Source organism: Zingiber officinale, chromosome 7A, assembly GCF_018446385.1.
Source record: "Zingiber officinale cultivar Zhangliang chromosome 7A, Zo_v1.1, whole genome shotgun sequence".
In the NCBI taxonomy this organism is placed as follows: Eukaryota; Viridiplantae; Streptophyta; class Magnoliopsida; order Zingiberales; family Zingiberaceae; genus Zingiber; species Zingiber officinale.
Window position 1 is genome coordinate 135,464,087 of NC_055998.1, and position 18,259 is coordinate 135,482,345.

Below are 18,259 nucleotides of genomic sequence, written 5' to 3' on the forward strand. Positions count from 1 at the left end.
TAAAAAAAAGTAGGCACTATTCTAGTTGAAAGATAGTAAAGCACCAAGTACCAACACCAGATCCACGTTGGTGGTTGAACTTTAGGAGGACAGAATAATTAGTGGTGGATTTTACATTATTTGTTTTTTTTTAAAAAAAATATACTAGATTAATTAAAAGATACACATAATGCAGGAAACCTTTATTGTTAGTCAACAAGTTTTTGGAGTCCCTGATCCGATCTGAGAATACAATAATCCTCAAATAGAAATTGTTTGTGGAAAGTAATTCGACTTCGTAGAATTAAGGATGAAATAACCTGATCCAATCTTATACCAAAGGTTCATGGATGAAAATGAGACAACAAAATTCCTGTTTTAATCAGCACAACTCTGTAAGTACATGCCGAGTATAGTTTTCTACAAGAGAGAATAATTGGCTAGAATTATCAAACATCTGATTAGCATTCCAGAAGAAAAAATAATTATCAGTCCAGCATCTTGGAGGACTGGCAAAACCTCAACAGGCAAACATAATAGCAAATGGAAGGCAACATCCATCGAATGATGGGAAACGGATTCAAGAATCCAACTCTACTTCTCAATGCCAGGAGATGCAACATTTTTCGGGCAAGATGAAGATAGATGGCCTGGTACACCACATACATAGCATGTTCGTCTTTTCTTTTTTGAACTTTCTCCAATTTGTTTACTCTCATCTTTCTTCATAACAGGCTTCAGACTCGTCTTCTTTTCGACTTCCTTTGCAGGAACTGCACACCTGATCCTAACTGGCCTCCCACAAACCACTGTCTGATCAAGCTTCAAGGCAATGTTTACGGAGGCACCATTGTCAAAGTCAGCATGTGCATAACCTTTAAAATCACCTGTGACCTTATCTGTGCCAAACCGGATGGAAGAGATTTTGCAATCAGAGAAGAGGTTTCTCAAGTCATCTTCTGTTATATCCCATGAAAGATTCCCGATATAGATTCTATTATAGCCTTCAATAATTTCAGGTGCAAAATCAGTTTTATGGTGGCGATTGGATTTATAAGGTTGTATCTTGAGATAGAACCCATCCCTGAAAATTATTGAGGGTAGGTTAGTAATATCCTTGCAAAGACAAAAGGAACAAAGATGATGTATAGAAATATCTTACATATCAGCACCATCAAGAGCTAGAGCCTTCTTTGCAGCATCTTCTGTCTGAAAGACAGTGACATGAATTAATGCTTATGGAGGAAATCACGACCACCTCACCTTAGTCCAAACAGCTATGCAGTAATAAAGACTGGAGTATTAAACTATTAAAATAGGCTTTTAAGCTAAAACAACCTATAACAAAATTAGAGGAAATCCCAGGCATTGCACCATTTAAAATTATGTAAGATGAAAGTATCCTACTGATTGAAGGGCAAATAAACATGGCCCACATGCACTTACTTTTTGGGTATATATTCGGCCAAGTTTGAGCTGTAAAGTGCATGTCTCAAGAAATTAATCTACCTTCTAATGAAAAGCATGGCCTTTTAGATAATTGATCAAAATGTGCACGTAAGTTCCAGAAGTAGTCTTTTCACACACTTAAAACTATGAATGTTAGTGTATAATCAATTGATCCCATGGACACTTACTGTCCCTGTCCAAGAAGTTTTTTTTTTTCTCTTGAAAAATTAAATCAATTGATTGGAGAGGCAACTTCTACCAGCTCAACTTAAATCATCATTATCATCATCATCAATTCATGATTTCTCAATTATTTGGGGCAGTTATATAGTTACGTAAGTCTCATCCCTCTATTAAGCAATGAAAGGCAATATCATTATTTATATTCAAATTGTCCTCTCGAGGCGGTGCGGTGATTAAGACATGGAGTATTGTCATATGAGGTCTTAGGGTTAAAACTCGTCGTGTCCGAGCATGTCTTTCCCCATGTCTTGGCCACCTGCACTAATGGCTAATAGCCACTCGTGATTTACCTCCTCCGTATTGGTCTAGGGACGGATTGGTGGGGGGCATTGGGGGCGAGCAAATTTCCTTTTGCCACATTATTTATATTCAAATTAAATAAAATATTTTTTATATTGATCAATATTTTCTTTAATCTCATTTTACTTCTCACAGCTTCCACTATAATAGATTTTACTATTCCAACCGTCATAGAATCTCTAAATTGTCTCTGAAGATGCCCAAATCATTTCAACTTATTTGCAAATTTTATCATTTATTGGAATTATACTTAATTGCTCGATATTTCTTATTTCATCCTTTCTAGTAACACTATCATTCTCATCTTCTACACAATTATCAAAACTGAACAAGGAATCAAACTGAAAAAACTGTAAGTCAGTAGTTCGCTCCAAATCAATGGTAAACTGGTCAAAGGAAACGGTCAATTGATCGAATTGCATGCTCAACCAGAAATTAACTTGGTCAAGCTAACTACAAAGTGGAAATCAGGTATCTAAAAAAATAACTAATATATGATAGAACCTAAAAATAAAATGGATATTATTAAAATCTAAGAATGTGGAATTTTCATCAAAGTTATAACTTGTAAATTAAACATTTCAAGCACAATCTTTTACAACTTTTACTAAATACATAATCATCACAAATTCACATTACAAGACAAGTTATAAAGTCATTAAACCATATTTGATATGAAAAGTTTATAAAATATCATCAAAATAATACATATCACAGCAATGCAGCTAGGGTGTGGGTATTGCGGCAATTGGCGAGCGAATAAATATGAAGAGATGAAGAGTGGCTTAGAACTTGGGTGTTTTTGTTCAGCAAAGAAAAATGATTTATTAGGGTTTTTGAAATGACGATGAGGGATATTTTTGAAAAAAATTGGCTTTCACAAAATCAATTTTGTCAAACCAGCCAATTTTTTAGCATAGAATTGGGACCAGAGTGGCACCTGGGTCCATTTTTTCCGATTGGACTTAACTTTACTTTTATCTTTTAGATTTGACCAATGAATCTAACTACATGTTTATCTTATTTGATCATAGATCATAGTCCACATAACATCAATATTATCAGATATTATCTTTGAAAAATTCTTATATTTCTAGTTCTTTTAAACTTAAAACTGTTTTTTTTATTATGTTTGCCCTCTACCATTAGTCAAGGATGGATAGTTAAGCACTCTTTAAATATTACTTTACAATTTTATACATGATTCTATCTCCTTTCCTATTAAGAAAATAAAATTTGACTATAATTATTATCACTCTTAAAGTAATTAAATGCTTGTCTTTTTCCTTAAAGTATCTACAATCATAGGGTCATAAGATATGGCAAACTCTAAAATTATAATACTCTCTTCATTCTTTCAACAAATAAAAAATTTAAATATACACCTTGTATTCTCCAGAGACTCTCCAAACGTGTCAATTTAAATCTCCTCAGCCATAGATATATGGTGAATAGATTCATCTTGGTTCAGCTAAAATTTCCTTCTGCGGGGCATAAGAGCTTGCAACATCGTCTCATCCGTTAAAATCAATTTTAGCACACTAAGTGTATCTCTAGATCCCAACTTTGACAACGTTATTTTTACAATCCACACCTAAAATAATTTCTACTCCTTTTCTAATTTTTTAACTCTTCCAGAATAACAAATTTTAAAACATTTATGATCTATTTCTATAGCCATTTCTCTCACATATCACCCATTCTTACAGTCATAAGTTTAACTATGAATGCGTTCATCTTTTTCTGCCAGAAATCTCTTTTGATTTGATCATTCAATCCTACTTGAAGGGAACAACACTTATAGTATTATCTTATTTTCTAAATCAATTTTAGCACGATAATTTTATCTCTAAATCTCAAATTAGACAACCTTATAGTTATAGTCCTCATCCATTCTAACTTTATTTCTAACTTTTCAGGTAGCAAATTAATATATATTTCCTCTTTCTCTAGATGTTTCTCCATCCAATTTTTTCTTATAAGAAAATTATGTTAATGTTTCTCTACATCATGTTCTCTATATGTTTTATTCCTTTTCCTAAATATATTCTCATATTCAATGCTGCTGACCAAATTTTATAACCATGGACTAGCTTCTTTACCTGCATTAACCCATAATAATGTCAGAAACTATGGTTATTTTGCATAGCATCCAGGCATTGCTGTGATGGGAGTTGCTTATGGTCAACCTACTAGCTCACCCTTTGTATATAAGGTAGTTAGATGGTACATCACTTATTGGTTACAACCTAGCCTCATGAAAAATAAATTAAGATTCAAGTTCATAGGTTTAGACAAACGTTGATGTTGGTTGGACCGTCATCCTTTTCCATCCAGGCTTGGGACTGGCAGTGGTACCTTTGTTCAAATTGAATAACAACGAAAAAACTTCTTGCATAGTGGTAGTTATGCCATTAATTAATGCAATGAGTAACACTTTTTTTTGGATTGGAAGGAGAGAAGTAGGTATCAATGAAGGATAGAAAAGGAGTAGAAATGGGAAGGAGACAGAGTGAAACAAAACTACACGACTTCGCAGCAAGTTTAGTCTCTGCCGTCTTCACTATCATCTTTGTGTGAAATAGATGGGGTCTACCTTTTGTATGGAATCCTTCTCATTCTTTCTTTCCAAGGGAGGTCACGGTCCTTCCACTTTCTCTACTCCTACCTTTACAACCAAGTACAAATCTCTGTCCCACAAAGAACATGTTGGATTTCAGTAAGAGATTAACTGTGATAGAAAAATGTGCTAACAAGTTTTCCATGATGCCCCAGCCCCTTCAAGCTTTTTCTCTCTAGCAATACTTTTGCACTTCATGAAGGTCATGAAAGGATATTTTTAGTGAGAATGCAAGTTTAACTTGAGTCTACCAGATAATCTCTTATCATAGACCAATAATATATGCTAGAAAACTAGAATAGGAGAGAAGTACAATGAGAAAAAAGAAAAACAAACTCCAGTAATTTCATCTCAAAGTAGATCATACATAACAAGATAATTAATGAATCTAATGACAAATTAATAGTGATGCCTATAAGCTATGAATCTAATGACAAATTAATAGTGACACCTATATGTTATGAATCTAATGCCAACAGGGGATCATTCAGACATGTAAGGAGAAAAAAAAAAGCTATATCATTATTAAGCAATATATCTCTACTTCTAAGAAATGGGAAAAAAACGATTCAAGTACTACAATTATGTCACTCTTTTCAACAAAACCAATTGAAAAAATAAATCTAAAAGCTAACCTTGAAAGTAAGAATGGCGATCCCTCTGAACTTTCCACTCTCTGGGAAAGTCATACAATCCATGTCAGTCACAATTCCACAACCCTCGAAGTAGGTCCTGATGTCATCCTCACTCCAGTAATATGGAATCCCACCAACATAAACCTTTGCGTTTTCTTCACTGTAACCAGAACGAAGCTTAAATTGCCCCGAACTTACAGCTCTGAAATCAATCCATTACAATAACCAAATTTTTCTTCCAACCAGTAGGAGAATCGTACCTCTGTTCGACATTGTTTGGTTCCGCTGTTCCTTTCTCGTTGTCAAGAGCAATTGAACTTCCCTGTTCTTCCCCGCCGCTCTTGACACTTTCCTCACCCTTTTTCCATCTCGGTTTCTTCCTCTCTTTTCTCTTCTTTCCTTCACTCTTTTTCTCTTCACCATCTACAGGCACCGCCGCAGCACCGCCTTCTCTTTTCCGTTTCTTACTCTTATTCTGCTCCTTCACATCACCGGACTGGGAGCTGCCATCTTTCTCTTCCTCTTTCTCTTCTTCTGCCGTAAAGGGGACTTTTTCCTGGTCGTTGGACGGTCTTTTCCGCTTCGGTCGCTTCTTGGAATTGGATTTCAAGATCTCCTTGATTGTCTGAAGCTCCTCGTTGACGCCCTTGCCAGCACCTTCGGATTCCACCTGGGATTGGGACTCCGCGACGAGGTGCCGGAGCTTCTTCTTGAGCTTCTTCTTCGAGAGGACCATCGAGGAGAGAGCACGATGGCGTAGCAGCAGTCGCGGCAAAGTCTTTATCAGACCCCAAAAACCCTAAAGTCCAGTACGTCGAGTAAAGATACGGAACAAAGGTTTTATATTCCATATGAAAATAATTAAAATGCAAATCGATATTAGAAAATAATTCTAACAAACATTGATTTAATTCCTATTTGAATTTACAAGAAAAAAAATAATGCTCCTAATTACACCTTATAAAATAATTAATATCAATTTCATTCTTATATTTGTATTGAAAAAAAAATAAAGACCATAATTATATTTACTCGTGTATATTTAACCATAAAAATAGTTTGTGAGGATAATAATTTCAATAATATATTTGAAAATCTAGTTCTCTACCGTATTGATTATTTTGTTAGGGTCGTCCATTTCATCATAAATCTTCTAGTCCATTAGAAGTTATTTTTTCGGGATGATACGATGGTTAAGATATAGGATATTATCATATTAGGTTATGAGATCAAAATTCGACGTGTCTGTATATGTCTTAACCATTGTACTAATAACTAATAGTTATTCGTCATATACCTCTGTTATATTGGCCTAGAGACGAATTGATAGAAGCATTAGGATGAACGGTGGACAACTGTTAGAGATCAGAACAGGAGAAACTCTACTGGTGTGAGCCCGATCTAAATGGTGCAGTAGAAAAGGAGGTCCGGAGCTTTAGAGTGGAAGATTATGACTGCATCCGAAAGTATAATGGATTTCATGGTGTCTTATCAACGAGTAACCACATAAATTGAATTAGTAATATTGTTTGAGTTCTTATCCCGTTTTCTAATCTTCTCTAACTTTAATAATGTCGTCCCCACATGAGTGACAGTTAGTTAGAATGGATCAATTCTGTATAGACGCATGAAAAAAATTTTTTTCTCATCTTCTAATCATTTGATGATCGACTATAAATTAAGTTTGTGATTTACATCCCTTCACATAGAGATGAACTGTAAGGAGGTGTTTAGGGTAGGTGTGTAAATGAATTGAGTTGGTTCTCAAACTTTTCGAGCCGGCTTGATAAATATTTTATTCATATTCGAATTTATCAAATTCGAGCCGAGCCCAAACATGTTCAAACTTTTTTTAAAACTGGACTTGAATCCAAATTATTTAGTTCGATAGTTCACGAGCTACTCACAAGCCTTAATATTTTATTAATATAATATAATTATATATTAAATAAATAAATTTTGAACTTTTTGAGTACTTATTTTTGAACAATAGTTCGAATAATTCACGAACATGTTTGAATCTTTCGAGCCGAACTCGACCCGAGCTCTAATTCGAGACAAATCCGAGCTAAAAATTTTAAACTTTTCGAGCTTTGAATCAAGCTTGAACTCGAATATAACTAATTAGAGACGAATTCGAGCCTAAGATTTTCCTTCATATTCGACTCAATTTGAATCGTTTACACACCTAGTTTATGATGAACATAATTATTTTTTACTATGATCTAGCTTTAATAAGATCTAAAAGTTGACGCAGAACACTTTCTCGTAAACTCTCACTAGAATGAGGTCATGGTATTGTCTAGAAGCAAGATAAATCACAGTTTCACCCGGCAATAACAACTCATGCAAGGAAAGTTGAGACAACCAGCGATACATTCCGTACCAATTGAAAGCCAGCCTCAAGTCTATTGGTAGTAATACTTTTTTATGAACTAACTATGCCACCCCGTGGGGACAAGGGATGCATGTCACGACCTTGAGTATCCATTTGACTGTCAAATTGAAAGGCCTAAAAGAGCAACTCAACCTTGTTAGAAACACTTTGCACAAAGTGGTGAGAATAGGTAGGTGAAGGTGAAGGAGGTTGACCAAAGTGCCTAGGAAAACTTTAAAAACATACCTCGGTCAAATTAAAGGTTTTATGATTGAACTGTGAATAGAAATGTGGTACCAAAGTCTAGGGTACACTTACAGAACTGGCTATGGAGAGGCATTTCATGAAAGAACATGACAAGGAATACACTTGCATTTACCAAAAATTACAAAGCCAGGTAGAAGTAGCCGCCATAATAACGAATAGAGAAAACTGAGCTGACAGAAGGGGGGAAAAAATGCACCTAAGAGCATGGAAGATTGGCTAAGTTAGAGAACTAACAAATAGTCTTGGCCACAGCCACTTCCTGCCATCGTAACTTCCAAGGTTTGGGTTTCTGTAGATGGCAACTTCTCCTCTATTTCCATCTACAAGGCCCATCCACATCCTTTTACATCTCAATCTATCCATTTACACCCTTGCCCCCGACAAAGCAACCCTTGAACATGATTCCCCACTCTCTCAATCTCCAATGAATAAAACTCCGAATACTTTCATATGCACTTTCGTCTAGAGATTTGTCCATTTCCACCAAGCAGTGGCCACCATTGATCCATATCCAATTTGACAAACTCTGCAGTCAGCTGAACAATCAAACTCCCTTTCCCAACACAGTTTAACTCAACTTACCTCTGTAAGTCCCAGAAGAGATCAACTTGTTTGCAAACTTCATTTTCCTTAAAATTCAAACAGTAGAAGTGTTTACATATGTTCAAGGGATGGACTGTAATCCTGACTTAGATAGATGTAGAAAAACCTCACTATAAATACCTCATTGGTATCATAAAGAGGAAGATAAAAAGGTATTACAAGAATTAACATATTCAAAAATTTACAATCCGCACATGCTGTCGGGAGAAAAGATGGAGTCTGAATGTGAGGCTGTTGCTCGTAGTCAACAGGCAATATCAGGTGACCATTGTTTGTGTATTGCCATCACGAGCTCCAAATACAGAAACTCACCTCGGTTCCTGCCTGCCAGTCTATATCGACTTGTTAATGGAATATAGCAGCTTCAACTTGGATTCACATATGCTGAGAAACTGCGATAGCAAGCTATGTTGTGCTGCAGATATTTTTCTGCACACGGTTGCAGCACTCCACGATTGTAAAGCTGCTGATATTCTCTCTCCTACTTCAGACACGCTCATAGATTCACTCGCTTCTAATATAGAAAGAATAGAGCCTAGTTCTTCCTGGCTGCTGCTTCTCTGTAAATGAGACAGTAGTCTGTCCACATCCTGATCCTCGGACTTTCTAATTTGATTAGACACCCACTTGCCTATATCTTGTAGCACCGAAATTAAGCACTGAACTGAATCACATACAGCATGAGCATAGGATGAGTTCAGGGAATCCACCAAACCAGTTTTCTTTTTCTTTTTCCCTGCTGGAAGCATTGATCTGATACATGACTGAATTACCAAAATATGCCAAGCCAAAGGCTCTGCTACCAGCTGCACCAAAACTGGAAGGTTGCTTCCTGGAACTGCAAGTACAGTCTCTGGATGTGTTAATTGCTCAGAAATACAGGACCTCAACATGTAATCTACAACACTCCATGAATTCATAGAGCTATCCTTTCTGGGTGACTCCAACTGATGGCAGCATAAATTCCATGCATTAACAAAAACTGTAAAGTTTAGCCAGCTGATGATATCTGGACCTAGATCCTGAGAAAAAATAAATAAAATTTCTCAACAACATTACAAGAAGTATAATTTAAATTTGGATAATCTGATTCTTAAGGATAGGTGAAAACCAAATCAGGCAGTGTTTAAGGGTGGGAGAAAATGTAATGCCTATTAGTCATATTTCCAAACAAACATAGGTGTAAATAAGCTCAAATGTATACATGAGCCAAGTAGGCTTTTGAAGCTAGATTTCAACAATATGAAATTCCTGAAAATGCCAGATATAATTACATCCCATTATAGGTATTTCACATACCTTTAGAGGTTTTTGACCCTTGAAGATGGCAAGCAGCAGACTCATTGCATCATCAAAAGAAAGACCTATGTTCCTAGCATATTTCTCCAAAAGCGATTTTATCTCTTTGATAGCATCAGCATCATGTAAAGAGCCATTACCCACGTTTCCTTTAAGTGAAATGGGACTGATCTGAATTGATAGATAGATTAGCCGAGGAAGAAGAGATTTCCTCTCAATTAATTTCTTCACAATGCCTTCCTCTTCTACAGCTTTCTTCTTCTTGTTCTGAAAAATGTCACAGAAATTTGAAGTATGAAGAAGCAAGAAAGGAAAACACAAAAAAGGATGGAAAAGAAACAAACACTTCTCTCAAATCTTCGATTACAAATTAACACACAAACTATTTGAAATACTAACAGAAGATTAAAATATCAAAAGTCCAGTCAAGATGCCAGTTGAATAATATGGATTAAGAATATGATGGTACAATTTCTTTGCAAGTATTAAAATACTGCCACATCATGTCCAGAGATAATCATAAATATTAGTCTCTTTTTCAATTTTCAAATTCTATTTCCTGGAAAACAAAAGTTGAAACAAAGAAAATATGAACCAAAGGCCTTCATGTCCAATCAACTCATTTCGTAGCAATCATAAAAAATGTCACATATGAGAGATAGAAAAAGAAAAAATTAAAGGGACAGCAAAGCAAGCATACAGCTTAACATTATTGACCATGTACTTGGCTGAGGAACAGAGTTTCTTAATTATACATCTGATGAAGCAATCAAAGCTAGCTATGAAAATATATAGGTCATAGTTTAAAAGTTCATTTTTTTGCCAGTCGACATGGGTAAAACATATGTTCCGACTGTAAATCATAAGCAAACTGCAACCAACCAACACAAACGAAAAACATGTTTGGCTAATGCGACAAGTGTCTATTTAGATTTGATTCCACATAATTAATCATTTAACATAAGGTGTAATGAACAAAAGTTTAAATAAAACAAAACTTTATAATATATAGAATCACATAAATGAAAATTGTCTTAATAATGAATAAATCCATGAGAGCTCATCTTAAACCCCGTAATTGTTACACAGCATACGGTGTTCAATTACATCAGAGCACTCTGATACTTACTTCGATGCATATACTATGTCTATTGTCTATTCTAATTCTACCAATGCTACTCCAATTTCCACCAAAATATATTTATAGACGTCTAACAAACAATTAAAATACCAAATGTCCCATGCAAGGTTTTAAATATTAAGCCGTATAGGAATTTTGTCCTGTAACTGGAACAATACGTTTTGATACCAAATCATGTTGTGCCAGAAAAATTTTGATTATGTAATTGAACTTTTAACAATAATTTAATTAATTTTATTTAATAGAAGTTAAAATTATAAAATTTCTATTATAATTAATTATTTAATACATATTTAGTCTTGTTGATTTTTGTTGATTATGTTTATCACCTGAGTTCAAAGAATTAAAAATGTTTGTAACCATTTAATTTTTTTTATCTTTAGTCACTTGTAAACTATATACTCCTTTCGTTTATAATAATTTACACTTACAATCTATTAAACTTTTGCATGTAAATCATTGAATGGTAATGGGCTATGAAAAATGGGATATTTTCTACTTCTCCATAATCTGTGCATGCTTTCCTTTTAAATTATAAACAATTGAAGCAATTTTAAATCTAAAGGATCAAGAAACTTCACTTCTGATAATGTAATTTTGTTTGAAATGAATAGATAGTTTTTATGACATTATGTAAGCATGTAAAATTTATTTATAAGCATTTCATAAGAATTTGATGATTAATTTTTTTATATTTGTTACGATAATACCTTAGAAAATCGCTAATACCAATCCAAACCTGAATGAAAAAGATTGAGGATTGTATTAAATTGTCGGCCAACGTCAAACTCACAAATATTCAATAAATGAATCCATCAAGCTATTGTGTTGTTAATGTTAGATTGTTATCTAGAAGGAACACGTTGTAGGATTCGACTATAACGTTTCGACAAGGACCACTATATTTTCATAAGAACTTGGATGCAATGCTAAATATGCAAGAGTTCTCGCACCATAGATGGTAAGAATAAATATTATAGGAAAACTGATTATCTTAGATTTGAAACATAAAACATAAATGTTCACCGGTAAAACAATGGAAGTAGTAGATACGATGATTAGGAGAAAAATTAATATTTTGTATTTACAAAAGATAAAATGAGCAGAAGAAAAGGCAAAGATGATAGAGCTCCTCCGTGTTAGTCCTATAGCGAGCTGGCGGGGCCGCTGGAGGCGAGCGCTTCGCCTTTTACCACTTAATTACTCAACTTAGGTTAGTAGTATTAAATATATGCCTCTCTCTTCCAGTAGCTTTAATATCAGTGAGTTTCGCATGCCAATCAACTAGTCGTATGCCGCTCAACTAGAAAAACAGTAAATTTAGTCCGTGTTGACCAGCACAACTCGACATTTCAAACTTTAGTCCCATGAGCAATATTTAATTTGGATTGGGAGACACAGAATTTGGATTGAGTCTTAGGAAATCTATAAAGTGGTAACTTCCAAATTTAAGGAAAAAACAACGGATATAAAAATGGAAATTCATAGGACAAATCCTTAGTTTGATTAAAAAAAAAGGGTTTGACGAATGAAGTTAGGCTATCTCTCAGTTGTAATTGGAATTCATCTATCAAAATTACAGAGAAGTTCCTATATACCTAATGCATGTTTAGGCCACTGAAGTGTGGCAGCCCCTTAACTAATGCTCTAATCTAAATGCATGATGTCTATTTCAGTAGAAACTCCTAATAATATCACATTAGAATATAGTTTACTAACAAGGTATGGTATAAGTTCAGATATTAATAGCGAATCAAAATGATAAGCCCAAAATGATATCACAATCCATACATAACTTGTTAATCAATGCCAAGTGTCAACTTGGCTAGACATAAGACTGCATTATTTTGGGTTGATACCAAAAGTGACACCCATGGGTTAAAATTTTGTACCGTGCCAAGAGAAACAAATGGAGTTTAACATTCCGTCCGTAGCCTTGCACCTGCACAGCGAGCTATCGTGAGATCACGGCGATCTTCTCAAGGTCGTAGAGGAGCCACAGGATCGTGGTGCCCTCGTGATCCCACATTTTTTCGTACTTTGGCATAATTATGCGACACACGAAAAAGACTTTTTTCTTCCTAAAAATATTCATTTCCTGTATACTTGGTAAATACGTGATGAATTCCTAAAATAACTTATCACAACAACAACAACAACAAAGTCATTTCCCACTAGGTGGGGTCGGCTATATGAATCCTTTTACGCCATTGAGCTCTATCTCCTATTATATCATCATCTATATTTAAATAAATTTTATCTTGTTTTATTATTGTTAACCAAGCCTTTTTTGGTCTTCCTCTTCCTCGTTTGATATGCATGTTTATCATAGTTTCACATCGCCTAACTGGAACATTTATTGGTCATCTAAGTACATGTCCGTATCATCTTAAACGTGTCTCTCGGAGTTTTTCCTCAATAGATGCAACTCCGACTTTCTCTCTAATACTCTCATTTCTTATTTTGTCCATCTTCGTATGTCCACACATCCACTTCATCTCTGCAACTCTCATCTTATGCTCATGTGCTCAAGTCATAGCCCAACATTCAGCTCCATATAGCATAGCAGGTCTAACAGCGGTTTTATAGAACTTACCTTTAAGTTTAAGAGGTATTTTACGATCACATAAAACACCCGACGCTCCCCTCCATTTCACCCATCCTGTTTGTATTCTATGTAAGACGTCTCTCTCAATCCCTCCATCATTTTGTAAAAATGATCCTAAATATTTAAATCTCTCGGTTCCGGGCAACTCGTCCTCTCCTATCTTAACAATTGCTTCATTACTTCTAATACTGCTAAATTTAAATTCCATATATTCTGTCTTTAATCTACTAAGCTTAAAACCTTTCCCTTCTAGTGTTTCCCTCCAAGATTCTAGCTTAGCATTTACTCCTTCACGTGTCTCATCTACCAAAATAATATCATCTGCAAACAACATGCATCACGGTACTGTGTCTTGAATGTACACAGTGAGTTCGTCCATATTTAGTGTAAAAAGATAGGGTCTTAGAGTAGATCCTTGATGTAACCCCATCTTTATTGGAAATGCTTCAGTTACTCCGCCTGAAGTCTTTACGTCGTTACATCTTTATACATATTTTTAATTAGTTCAATATATGTTACGCTAACACCTCTCTTTTCTAAAATTCTCCATATAATTTCTCTTGAGACTCTATCATAAGCTTTTTCTAAATCAATGAATACCATGTGTAGATCTTATTTTTGCTCCCGATATTTTTCAATTAATTGTCTAAGAAGATGTATAGCTTCTATTGTCGACCTTCCAGACATGAACCCAAATTAATTTTCTGTCACTATAATTTCCTTCCTTAATCTTTTTTCTATTACTTTTTCCCAAAGTTTCATAGTATGACTCATTAATTCAATACCCCTATAGTTTGCACAATTTTGTACGTCTCCCTTGCTCTTATATAAGGGAACTAGAGTTACTTATCCTCCATTGATCAGACATTTTTTTCGTTTTCAATATCATGTTAAATAATTGTATAAGTCATTCAATATCTTGTTTCCCTAAGCACTTTCATACCTCTATCGGAATATCATCTGGTCCAACGGCTTTTCCATTGTACATCTCATTTAAAGTTTATTTTACTTCTGAAATTTGAATTCTACGATAAAAATTAAAATTTCTATGCTCATTTGACCTAATTAAATTACCTAAGTTAAGTTTATCACCTAAACCTTCATTAAAAAGTTGATGAAAATATCTCTTCCACCGCTCTTTTATTTCTCTTGTACTTTCTCATTCAACCTCTAAAATTCTTTACTTAGTGGTGCATGTCCCTTTGACTCACCAAGTACAGTCTTAGCTACTGTTTTAAACTTTGATATCATCTTATCTCATATTGTATTAGAGTCATCGTATATTTCACCTAATGCTTGTACTTCTACCTCCTCCTTAAATATATTTTACTTCCCATCTTTTAACTTCCACCACTTAATTTTAGGAATTATATATATTTTCTTTCTATTGATACTATGTTTGAGGTGTATATCCAACACTACTACCCTATGTTGGGTAGTTATGCTTTCTCCAGTGATGACTTTGCAATCTTTACAAATCTTTCTATCCTTCTTCCTAACCATACGAAAGTCAATTTGCGATTTATTATTCTCACTTTTGAATGTGACTAAGTGTTTTCTCTTTTCTTAAAAAACGTATTAGCTATATAAGATCATATGCTATCGCAAAATCTAATATAGTTTTCCCTTCCTCATTGCTCGTTCCAAACCCATAACTCCCATGTACTCTCTCATATTCCTCATTTTTCATTCCGGCATGCCCATTTAGATCATCTTCTATTAAAATCATTTCATTTGGTAAAATATTTTGTAATATTTCATCTAAGTCCTCCCAAAACCTTGATTTAATAGCTTCATTGAATCCTACTTGTGGCGCATATACGCTAATTATGTTCATAGTTTCTTTCGCCACTATTATCTTAAGGGCTATAATTCTATCCCCTTTTCTAACTACTCCTACAACTTCATCCTTTAACAAACTATCTACAACAATACCCACTCCATTTTTTGTTTTACTCTTTCCAGTGTACCATAACTTAAGACCCGAGTTCTCTATCATCTTTGTCTTCTCGCCTGTCCATTTTGTCTCTTGTACACATAAAATATTAATTTTTCTCCTAATCATCATATCTACTACCTACATTGATTTAACAGTGAGAGTTCCTATGTTTCATGTTCCAAATCTTAGATTATTAGTTTTCCTATCATATTTGTTCTTATCCAACCTACGGTGTGAGAACTCTTACCTATTTAACACTACACCCAAGTTCTCATGGAGATGTAGCGGTCCTTGCTGAGACGTTACAGTCGGACCATGTAACGCGAACTCTTGCATATTTATCACTACACCTGAGTTTTGGAGATGTAGCGGTCCATGCCGAGACGTTACAATTAGACCCTACAACGCGTGCCTTCCGGGGAACAACTGAGCATTAGTACAATAGTTTAATGGATTCTACTACCTCCTTTATCCGAGCTTGGGACCGACCATGACCGGTCATCATGGGCGGAGTTTCCTAAAATAACTTATCACACTAAAGTAAAATTCCCTACTTTTTTTTTTCATCGATTTAAAATAAAAACCATAAAACTTATAAAACTTAAACCACCTAATATAAAACTTCCAAATTAAAATTTCTAATTTAAACCCTATTCTAATAACTTTTAATTTTTTATTGCACTAGGTTTATATTACAGTGATTTGAAGTCATAACCATTGATAAACAATTATTAGTAACAACTTAAGTTCATAATCATGAATAGTTTTAATTCTCTGAAAAAACGAATCTCATTATTCACAAATAGTCTTAATACTAAAAATATTAAAATATATTGATATATTCTCAATAATTTCCATTTCCATTAAAATGATAATTTTTTGAGTTATCCAAAAACAAATTAGCAAATATATCATCTTTTGGACATCTATTTGCGCAAATGATGTTGTTTCATAGTTGTATAAGTTGTTAGTTATGAAAACTAATCCTAAACAAAGTGCTAAAGACCAATAGGTAAAAAAATAAGACCGAAAGATGTAAATATTCTCATATTAAAATTTTCTACAAAGTACTATAAATTCCTTAAAATTAAGAAGCATACCAATTTCTCTTTTAACCATGGAAATCCTTCTTCAAAATTATCTGCAATAATGGAGGAAAAAGAATAATTAAAAGAAGACATTCAACATTCAACCAAAAAAACTTGTACAACAGCACAAATACACATGCAGATGACAAAATAATACAGGCAATGCACTAGAATTTTTTTATTTATCCACAAGTGGAAAGCATACTAAAAATGATATCACGGTAAGCAAAACCCTACATGCCTCACCTGCAAGATAATTTATATTGGGGGTGGGAGACCACCAAGGTCTTGCATGAAAATCTTCATTAAATGTCAAAATTTTCATTTTATCCTCATTTGACATCTCAAGCAATTTGGAACCACAATTCAGATTTTCAAAGATACACTGTGAACATAAAAGAGGTTATCTTAAGCAGATCCAAAATTAGTTTAATAACACAAATTATTGAAAAATTAATAAGAATCTTGAATAGAAAAAAATAAATTCACAAAGTACCTCAACTTCCTCAAGACTATTTGCCTTCTGCTTCAGTTGCAAAATGGGCACGTCAAGCCTTGCTGTCAGAAGTCGACTAGAATGCCCAAGGCGTTCTTTGAACTGAACAAACTCTATTACCTAGAAATCATAACCTATTTCACTTGTTTTTTTCTTGAGTTCCCAAATCTATAAAGCTAAAACCTGACTTGTGAACTACATTTCTTCTGATAGAGCATAAATATTATTTTAAGTAGGAGCTAATTGCAGTTCCAGCGAACTTATAGCTTGATTAAAACAGTTGCAGTGAATACAATAACCAACATAATCTCAACGTTCTAAACTGTTAAAGAGAGGACTTTAACAAAATATTAATTTAGAGTATCAGTTTGGATTGAACTTAATTTAAATAAAAAATATATATTTCTGGCTTCATTAAATTAATTTACACATGGATTGTAATCCTGATGACCATAGAAGACAACAGCACTGAGCTCAGCAAATCAGAGACAACTCGGAACAAAATCCATCTTAAGTGATACGCTTTTGCTTTCCATGTGACCAATCATGATTCAATTATGTCATCAGATTGATCTACTGCTAAAATGGATTTTTGTTGAGATGTATGGTTTAGTGTTGAATGACTAAAAAAATATTAGTCAAGAATTATGATGAGTAACAATGGGTTCAATTCCAGTGTGTGAATATTGTGACTAAAGATAGGATCTATAACATCTCTTCTTTATCAAGAAGAAAGAGACTGTGTTGTCAGCTTCGTTGGGTGAGACACAGCATGTTGTTAAAATTTCATTTTGTAATTTTGAAATATGATACGTGTTAATTATATAACTAAGTGTGGATGATATTATGTTTCTAAAATAGGATATTAGAAATTGTATAGCAAAAGAACAGACTAAGAGATGTGTGTGTGACCGATTGTTTAGAGAGAATGAAACTATCTTCATGAATCAGGTGTTTGACTATGATTATCTTGTTAATTACAAATTTTATATTGGTAGTGAGCAGATATAGTTGTTGATATTCATAGGGTACTCGTGCAAACATATATGTAGTGGCATAGTGTGATATAAGGCTGAAGCCCATGTTTTTGAACCCAACAATCTGATGCTAGAACCTTATATACCAGAGACACTTGGGCATTAGAATGTGATGCCGGACGAGTCAATGTTGAACTGTGTAAATTGTACTTATGTTAACCGGGGAGTGCATAATAGT

The 18,259-nt window shown here is 34.2% G+C and overlaps 2 protein-coding genes across 3 annotated transcripts in view; both read right to left on the reverse strand.

Annotated features, from left to right (window-relative positions):
• Positions 1–326: 326 nt before the first annotated feature.
• Positions 327–6,048, reverse strand: LOC122002719 (phragmoplastin interacting protein 1-like). The gene is made up of 4 exons (XM_042557992.1): positions 5,487–6,048; positions 5,227–5,386; positions 1,142–1,188; positions 327–1,063 (listed from the first exon to the last, which is right to left on the reverse strand). Exons 1-4 carry the CDS (start codon positions 5,960–5,962, stop codon positions 574–576), a joined length of 1,173 nt encoding a protein of 390 aa, XP_042413926.1. The 5' UTR covers positions 5,963–6,048; the 3' UTR covers positions 327–573.
• Positions 6,049–8,478: 2,430 nt separating this feature from the next.
• The window catches only part of LOC122002720 (N-terminal acetyltransferase B complex auxiliary subunit NAA25-like), a 64,511-nt gene continuing 54,730 nt past the window's right edge, over positions 8,479–18,259 (reverse strand). For both annotated transcript variants that reach the window (XM_042557994.1, XM_042557995.1), the window contains 5 exons: positions 17,045–17,164; positions 16,795–16,933; positions 16,561–16,601; positions 9,773–10,039; positions 8,479–9,495 (listed from right to left, as the gene is read on the reverse strand). In XM_042557994.1, coding sequence (XP_042413928.1) covers positions 8,806–9,495; positions 9,773–10,039; positions 16,561–16,601; positions 16,795–16,933; positions 17,045–17,164 — 1,257 coding nt within the window. In that variant the 3' untranslated portion in view covers positions 8,479–8,805. The remainder of the gene's footprint in view (positions 9,496–9,772; positions 10,040–16,560; positions 16,602–16,794; positions 16,934–17,044; positions 17,165–18,259) is intronic.

What these genes read in the sequence shown, in the direction of transcription:
- LOC122002719 (XM_042557992.1), bottom strand. Translation starts at nt 5,962, where the DNA reads ATGGTCCTCTCGAAGAAGAAGCTCAAGAAGAAGCTCCGGCACCTCGTC. An exon ending in CCAAACAATGTCGAACAGAG is followed by an intron (nt 5,387 to 5,486) that starts GTACGATTCTCC and finishes TTCTGGTTACAG; the next exon opens with TGAAGAAAACGCAAAGGTTT. An exon ending in GCTCTTGATGGTGCTGATAT is followed by an intron (nt 1,064 to 1,141) that starts GTAAGATATTTC and finishes AATAATTTTCAG; the next exon opens with GGATGGGTTCTATCTCAAGA.